At 39.7% G+C, this 8,527-nt stretch overlaps 1 protein-coding gene across 1 annotated transcript in view; it reads left to right on the forward strand.

Annotated features, from left to right (window-relative positions):
- Positions 1-447: 447 nt before the first annotated feature.
- XDH (xanthine dehydrogenase) overlaps positions 448-8,527 on the forward strand; it is a 73,599-nt gene continuing 65,519 nt past the window's right edge. Inside the window, exons 1-3 of the mRNA XM_019549570.1 lie at positions 448-627; positions 5,588-5,645; positions 8,363-8,459. Of these exons, the coding sequence (XP_019405115.1) occupies positions 574-627; positions 5,588-5,645; positions 8,363-8,459 (209 nt within the window). The 5' untranslated portion in view covers positions 448-573. The remainder of the gene's footprint in view (positions 628-5,587; positions 5,646-8,362; positions 8,460-8,527) is intronic.

Consider the following 8,527-nt stretch of genomic DNA (forward strand, 5'->3'; position numbering starts at 1 on the left):
AATGATAAATTAGTCTCACACAGTGACTCTATTAGCTGATCTGTATGCATCTGGGGTCTTCAGTGCTCCGATAGGAAAGTCTCTTTCAAAGTTATAGTCATCAAGGTAAGCTGTTGTAGAGGAATCAAACCAGAACAGCTCTTGGGTAATTCTCAGTGATAGGTGGTTGGAAAAATACTACCCATAGGATGCTGTGAATTCCCAGCAGTTGCTGCAGTGCTGTACTTTGGACGCATCCAGTTCCACACTGTCTTTCTCAACGGGAATCTGATATAATCATGATTCATGTTAATCTCTTAGCATATGAAAGGGGCGGGTCACTTTGTTGACACTTTCCAACTCCTTTTCTTGTCATTACTGCTGCAGAAGCACCAACCAAATGCAGCTGGCATGCTTCCATGGTAGCTCTTATATAACCTGGGGCACTAATGTAGAAATAAGTTAAACATTCCTAAGTCAGGCTCATATTGCTTGTCTTAGTGTCAACAGTGCTCACTTGTCCCGTGGTGTGTGGGGCTGATCTTGGAGGGGTATCTGTGGTTCCTATACATTGTATTTTGGAAGATACCTGGCATGGCTTCAGGAGAGACAGGGGATGAACTTGTCTTCTTTGTGAACGGTAAAAAGGTAAGGGGTGATTTCAGCATTTTGCCCCTGGATTGTGGGTGGATTAATCACTACTTTTATCATGCTGTCTTCCTCTGAAGTTTTCTTACCACCGACTAGCAGTGACAATAAAAGCAGTCACAACAACACTCTTTTCAATTAGGGTTGTGAGGAATATGTTTTGTTTTGCTTTGCAACTTTGTAGCTCATTTGTATATTTAGTTATGCTTTATGACTTCATTATAACATTTTAAAAGGGGTGGCATTAATCAAATAATAATATGAATTACATGAAAGACAGACTAAATTATTTTAAGTTATTTATTTTTCAAAGGTTTTTTCATGATTGTAATAATAATTCAGTAAATTTCTGTGGTAATCGTTAGTTAGTTGCTTTATAGTAAGCTGTAAATATAGCCACTTATTTACTACAAATACATGTCATTGCTTGAAACAGTTTGAATACCTATACAAATCTGTAAGTATTCAGTAGATTATTATGATCGTGCCTTATGGTTTTCAATACCCAACTGAATTTGAATCAAACATTCACTCCATTTCCATGTATGGAGCTGAATCCTCTTTAGAGATAAATTGAGTAACTGGTATTGCACAAATAAAAATGAAATCAGATCAAATACCAATTATCACCCAAGAAGTGGCTTCATTTCAAAGGTAAATGGAGTGGTTTTTCTGTCCAAGTAGAATTCACTTTCTCACAGTATCCCCTTGGCTGATGCAACAAGGACTGCACTTTCCACCTTGTAACGCCCTGAAACAAATCTGGGCTGGCACTCTGCTGCACTATAGCATTTAGCTGTATCCAAGTTTAATATGAGCCAAATTATGCCCCCTCCTTTTTAGCCATTGAGATGGATGCAGTGCTGTTGCATAGGCAGTATCATGTTAAGAAAGAGAGGTGCAAATTTAGTGTGCCATGGTGGAGCACAGACCCGGGGAGACTGGAGGTTCCCTGTATTCTGGCTTGGAAGGGAAAGGGCCAACCAGGGAAAGACTAGAATCTTGCCTGGAGAATCAGCAGCTGGATTCAATGGCCATTCTCCCCCTGGCCCCTTTGGATATACAGTATCCTTATTTGGCTCAGAATTGAATTGACTGCTCTTCTGCAGCCTGTGACGGTGTTCCTGTGTTCCCAGAACTCTGCAGTGCACAACCCAGTTAATTGGCTGTCCTTGTCCCAACCAGAGATGGAAAGTAACTTGTGGGTCAGGCTTTCAATTTAGACTTGAATTCAAACCTTCCCAGAGTTTGCAGATATTTGAGGTCAGAGCTCTGGTTTGAACTTGTTGAACAGTTCTTAAAGTTTAGACTTCTGTCTCATTACCAGCTTACCTATGAGGAGGGCAGGGGTTTTAGGCACATGGAAAGCCTAGGGATGTTACACAGCCAGCCCCTGAGCTTGTAGTCTACTCTGAATGTGCCCTGGGGTTGCTGTACATGTTGTGGCTGGCAGTCCCTCCCCTCAGACCTGTACATTGGCAGTTTGTATAGGATTGTATTCCTTTATACTCAGGCTCTGCTCATGTTAGGCCATAGTATAGTCGGTTCTGTGTGGGCGGGCACAGGGCAAAGATGCAAAAGAGCCCTTCAGTCATCTTGTGCATCTCTGAAAGGATAGTCATGGTACTGGCCCCTGCATTTCCCAGCTGCCACCACTGGGAGACTGCTCATGCTACCAGCAGAGCCACCTGCTTGCAAAGATTGCTTCATCCCCTTCCATGCTAGTTTGTGGAACTAGGCCAACCTTTTTAAGGGAACAGGCTGTGCTTACAAAAAGGAGAATGAGTGTACTCTGACAAATGCCGCTGGCATTATGCTGCCTACCTACTTTTGGATGTGGTGTTGTGGTTTGTGTTGCCCTCCCACAAAATGCAAGTTCTGAGTGTAAAAGCCAGAATAAAGGATTGGGCCAATTCTATTAAAAAAATTCTTATGAATGGGCCCAATTATAAGGTTCACTGGGATCCTTCTGCATGGAAGACATAATTTAAAAGTCATTATGGTCCACTCCTCCTAAAACACTCCTGGGAGCTTGGATAAAGGAGTTCAGGGAGTTTTACCAAAAGGAACACGATACCTTGTCCTGTAGTTAATGGGAAAGGTTACTGCTATAGCTATTCATGACAGTTTGACATTGCGAATCAGCAACCAGTGTTCTATTACATGGCTAAAGGGCATGATAAGAGGGGCATGATAAGATATGAACTGTCATAGCAGTAGCTTTTATTTTTTTGCATTTGCACCATCTTTAATGTTATTATGAAAAAGGTACTTCATAACAACTGCACATGCTTCACATTCAGGATTTTTTATTTAAAGCACCTGTTTAGTGCTGGCAAGGCTAGCACTATATGCACATGAAGTTATTTTCATGGTTGTGTGTAAATTATTTTATCCTCCATGTATTAGGCATGATGTGCACATACCTACCTCATTAAGGGCTATCCAAAATAGGTGTTGCGCAGCTTAACAGCCTAGAATTCCAACAGCTGTAACAGCTATTGCAGAAGTGTCACAGCCAGCAACAATCTCAGACAGGACATGAAAAGAAGAAGGTATTAAGTATGCACTCACACAGATTCAGTATTTCCATCTCTATCACAGGCATAGAGATAGCATCAAATTAGAACATAAATAAGAATTTTCTTAAATTTGGCTGTAGATGTGCTTGACCCAGAACCTAGAGTCTACTACTCTTGAACTCTGGGGAAGTCTGGAAAGTCTGAAAGTCATAGCTCTGAGCCATTTGTGAACAGAATAATAAATCACCAGAGTCCATTAGAACAGCATAGAAGAGCTCTTTCTTATATCATATGGCTGACTGATACTGTGTGGCTATTTTAAGTTTGCTCAGTTGGTTTTGCTGAGGTTGGTCAAAAGGGAAACTATGATCTGTTATTCTGATCTCCCAAAAATGAAACTACCTTCAATTTCATCCAGTCATTCCTACCATTAGTGCAATGACTGATGATTGAACTGGACCACAGTTTTCAACAAGACATGCAAACTTGGTTTAAAGATTGTAAGTGATAGAGAATTTATTATCTCCCTGGTAAACCGTTAAAAGCATTTTTTTTAAAAGGCCATCTTGAATTGCATCTCTTCTTTAAAAGAAAAATTCTTACTTTTAGGGACAGAGAGATTTCATTCAGTGAGAGAGGTAGAAAAGCCAGCTTGCTGCAAATATGTGCAAGCAGTCAGGCTTTGTTCATTATGTGGAGAGTTTGGCTGTTATGTGTTTAGCTGCCTATTGGGGTTGGACTGTTATTATGGCTAGGCAATATACAAGAAGGTTTTTTCTGGTGGTATCTTTTATTGGAACAACTGTATAGTTGGGAGAGATGTTAGACAAACTTTTGGCCACAAAGACTTGATGAAGGATCCAAAACTTTGTCTAACATCCTTCTTAACTGTACAGTAGGTCCAATAAAAGTTTTTACTGAAAAAAAATCCTCCTTGTTTCTTGGGTTTACCCAAGCATGGAAAAACCCAGAAGTTTTAAGTCATTATGAAAATTATCCAATTCCCTTTTCATACTTGGATAAGGTAGAGACAGTTTTGCTTATAAGAGTCAGACTGAGCCTGTGCACATTCTACAAAAAAGCAAGTGTACTTTGATTAGCTTGGTAAACATCTGTTTGGGAAAAAGTAGCGTGTGAAAAGAATTGCAAGAGACTAAGCAAAATACCATTTTTATTACTCAGGTGACCATGCAAATAGGTACATTTTACTCAGGTGTGCAGTCCTAGGATGACACTTACTTATTTACACAAGAATTGCTGAAGGACGCCTGCTCATGGGAGACCATGTGGTGCCCATGGACGCTGATGGAACCTCTGCACAGGAATGTCTCTCTTAAACTCATGCAGAGAGGAGAGGGTTATGTGCTTATGCTGAGCAGACTAAAGCAGAGAGAGCCATCGTGCCTGGTGATGGGAAGAATGACTGGATCTGTGTCATACTTTTCCAAAAGACTGTACAAGGAAGGGAATCCATTAACACTCAGAAGTTACAGAAGCAGCTGGAGAGGGACTGTCTTCTTGCCAAGAGGACCATCCCTAGGTTGGGAGTGTGAACCCTACTTACCATCCTAAATATACATGTGTAGCATTTGTTTAGCTGTGTTTTGGAGAAGTAGTTTAATCATCCAGTTCTAAAAATATGGATTTGGTTGGGAAATATTATGGATTTGGTTGGGAAATACCGTTTCTTCTCAGAATTTTTTTTTTTAAATAATCCTGCTGCACGTCAGAGGGATAAAATCCAGGCAAAAGGGACAAGGCAGTAAAATCTCAACCTTAAAGAAGTCATAAAAGTGTCCTTTGTTTTAGTTTGTCCTTCAAAACTGGGATAGATTAGCATAAATAAACTGCAACTAACATCCTTAGGACTTGAACATTATAAGAGCCAAGAATACATGATCCCATGCTGTTACACAATTCATTTGGAAATGTTCTTTGACACTATTAATAACAAAAGAGAAGAACAAGTCAGGAAGAGATAGAGAACAGAACTTTGATTTTTGACCATAGCTCAGAGGTTCAAGTGAAACCTAGTTTTAAATATAATAGATAACAGTAAACAACATTATTAACAATTAAGGCTGAGTTGAGTTGAAATGTGCAGATTAAGATTCAAGATGCTTATTAACATAACAACTATCAATATAATACTAACAGGGGACTAGAGAAACTGCAGGGTAAATCAGAATTAGAATTTAATCTTGGGGTGGAATTCAGACACAAGAATTAATCATCTTCTTACATTGATAAATAACTTTTAATGGTCAGCAATGGTGCTACTCAGTTGAAGCCAACAGGCCAACTTAATCACATTTCTAATGACACTGATGTGAAGAAAGTTGTACTTGGACTGAATTGACTTTTCAAATTCAATATATCTGTACTGCTGCATAAATGAAGCTTGATCAGGTGATTTCAATCCTTTTCTCTTCTTTCAGGTAGTAGAAAAAAATGCTGACCCAGAAATGACTCTATTAATTTACCTACGAAGAAAATGTATCCAATGTCAAGAACAGCATGTGATTTCATGTGGTTATGGCATTTCATAGTTGTTTACTGTTTCTGTCCATCTCTCTACTGCTAGCCAGAACCCACATCTGGAAATAAGTTGTGTGTGTGGGGCTGGTATTTTTTGAAGTGAGCAAACTACATCAGCAACTGCAAGCCAAGCAACATTAAAACAGACTACTACATGGAAGAGAGTTTTTGCAACTGCTCCAGTAGTTTTTAGCAATTCATAGATGTAAATCTGACAAAATTCAGTGAGTTAGCAGGGGGTGATGACTTAGAAAGGATCAGCTGCTCCTCAGTAACTCTTTGTGTATCTGCATTTACTCTTTCATAAGTGATAAGTAAACCATGGTAATTCACCCCTAAATCAAACGGCAAAATTGAGGGTTTTTTTGCAAAGAAGAGTGGGTATATGGACAGTTACCACAGAGCAGCTGATGCATGGCAAATTTCCAGTCACTGTAATTTGTATATTTGCCTATACCCTGGTGTGGATAAAGAATCTTATCAAATACAGAGACATCGATTTGAAAGAGAAGTTCATTTTTGATCACAAAAACTAAACAGCATTTTCCTGGCCAATATGAAATGAGGCTGTTTCCATTTCTATTTCAGCACACTAAAGCTGCTAGTGCTTTTGGTTATGCCATCTATTGGCTAACATAGGTGTCTTGTACTTCTCATGCAGATAGAAAGATGGAGAGAAGCAAGACCTGAGGCGAAGATCCTCTGCACAGAACTGGTGTCTCCTTTAAAAAAGGCGTAGTGTCCACTTACCTCTTGGTTGCTGCCACATTCTAGCAGGCTCCCAAAGGATAAGGGAAAACAGAGAATATAGATGTAATACTTACTTGGATGCATCTTAGCTGCACAGGCAATGTGGCCAGGTGGGGGGGATTGTGCTCTGCCCTCTTTCTGTCCCCTTGTGCCCCTTTCAACATTTGTTCCTATGAATCTGAGCTTGTTAATGTCTAAAAATGATTAAGCATGCGAGAAAATCAAAGCCCTGTTGAAAAGCCCCAAAGTTACAGAAGGTCTACAGCAAAGAATGCTGGGCCCTTCAGGAGCTTCTCACCTACATACTATTTAAACAGATTAGCATTCCTGGCAGCGAAAATCCTTAGATTAGGCCCCAGTAGAGCTTCCTGAACAAGCTGTATTTGATGAAGCAGACACATGATGGTATGGAAATAATCAGTTTCAGAATAATTCCAGCTTCAAAATAATAACATCAATGATGTTATTATTCTAAAGGGCCTAAATTCACTCCCATTGAAATAATGACTTCCATTGCCTTCAACAGTGGAAGAGGCCGGCCTAAATTGATTCTCAGCATAGTCATGTGTCTGCTGTCATTCACTAAAAACCAATTCCAGCTCACCCTCTGCTCTAGCTGAACCTCTTCATTATAAACAGCATTCATTATATTAAAAAAAAAAAACAAACCAAACCATAACAAAACAAAACATTAAAAAAAAAAAAATCCCAGATACTGCTTTTAAATCTCTAATAGCTGATGTTTGGTTTATATAGTGACTTCAGCTTGGCTTCTGTCTTGCCCCGGCAAAGCGAGATGGTTTATGGATGACATAAAAAGCCATAGGCTTCTGTGTGGCATTTTTCCCAGGTGAAAGCTGAAGATTTGATCCTGCAAATTCTGTTGCTGCAGGAGAAAGTCCTGCTGAAGTCCATAGTCATTTGGTATACAAAGCACAGATAAGCCTGGGCTCTGAGTTAAAGCAACAGCGAGGGGCCAGTATGCTCTCCATGTGTAAATAAGCCTGCGCACTAACATTTGATAGAGCAAGCAAATTTCCATGAGGGTCCCCTTGTCAAATGTCTCCTGTATCCTTTCACTGGAGAGTTCAGGAGGCTCCTTCGTTCCTTGCGGCTGAAACTATGGTGGAGCTGCAGCAGTAACCCTTTCTGCACAGGGACCCTGTGTCTTTCTACTGGTCCTCTCTCCCAGCACCTCCTGCTTCTGACTCCATTAGAATCAGGCCATCAAGGAAACCTTGCAGGAAGGCTCGGCATGTACAAGGTAACATAGCCCCAGGAAACAAGCAAATATTTGCTTTTATATTTGCATGAATATGTATGTTATGTTTTATGTAAGAATACATGTGTGTATATGCTATTGATCTTTCTGTATATACAGTCAACTGGCTGTTTGGATGATAGCCATGAACCAATTTAGCTCATTGGGACAACTCAAGTAATTCAAGTTAGGCATGGGCTTAAATTCCTAGTAAAATTGGGGCTTCATTGAATTCCTTTTGTAATCAATGGATCTCTGAACTCTGAACACATGTAGCATTACTGTCTTCAACAGGAGAGAACACTTGGTATTATTGTTGCTTCTTTTGATTGCATTGTTTGTACAGATTCCTGAATTTGATCATCAGAGAGACTAGTTTTTAAAACAGGGATCTAGAGCTATATGACTAATATCAGGCACCTCTGGTTTTGTTCACTTAGTTTTCTCAGCTTATACTGATCCTGTAGTTTTCACATCAGTATTTGAGACTTGTAAAAATGAAAGCATTAATAATATAATCAAAAGAAAAAAATGTAGAAACTAGGTTTCAGCCAGAATATTCAGATACTAGATTGCAAGATTTGGCTTCATAAGGTTTCCTCCACGACAGTTTTCTAGGGCCTTTGCTACATTCCTTTGTTTTCCTTAATGCTTTTTCTCCTAGTGGGCCTATGTGGAACAAAGCTAGGCTGCGGAGAAGGTGGATGTGGTGCTTGTACAGTTATGATATCCAAGTATGATAACCTCCAAAAGAAAATCATGTATCCTTTGCAAGCTGGATGTCTAAAACAAATGTGTAGTAAAATGACCGTGCACTATAGCTTCATGA

This window comes from Crocodylus porosus, unplaced genomic scaffold (genome assembly GCF_001723895.1).
Source record: "Crocodylus porosus isolate Cpor-Errol unplaced genomic scaffold, CroPor_comp1, whole genome shotgun sequence".
Taxonomy (NCBI): Eukaryota; Metazoa; Chordata; order Crocodylia; family Crocodylidae; genus Crocodylus; species Crocodylus porosus.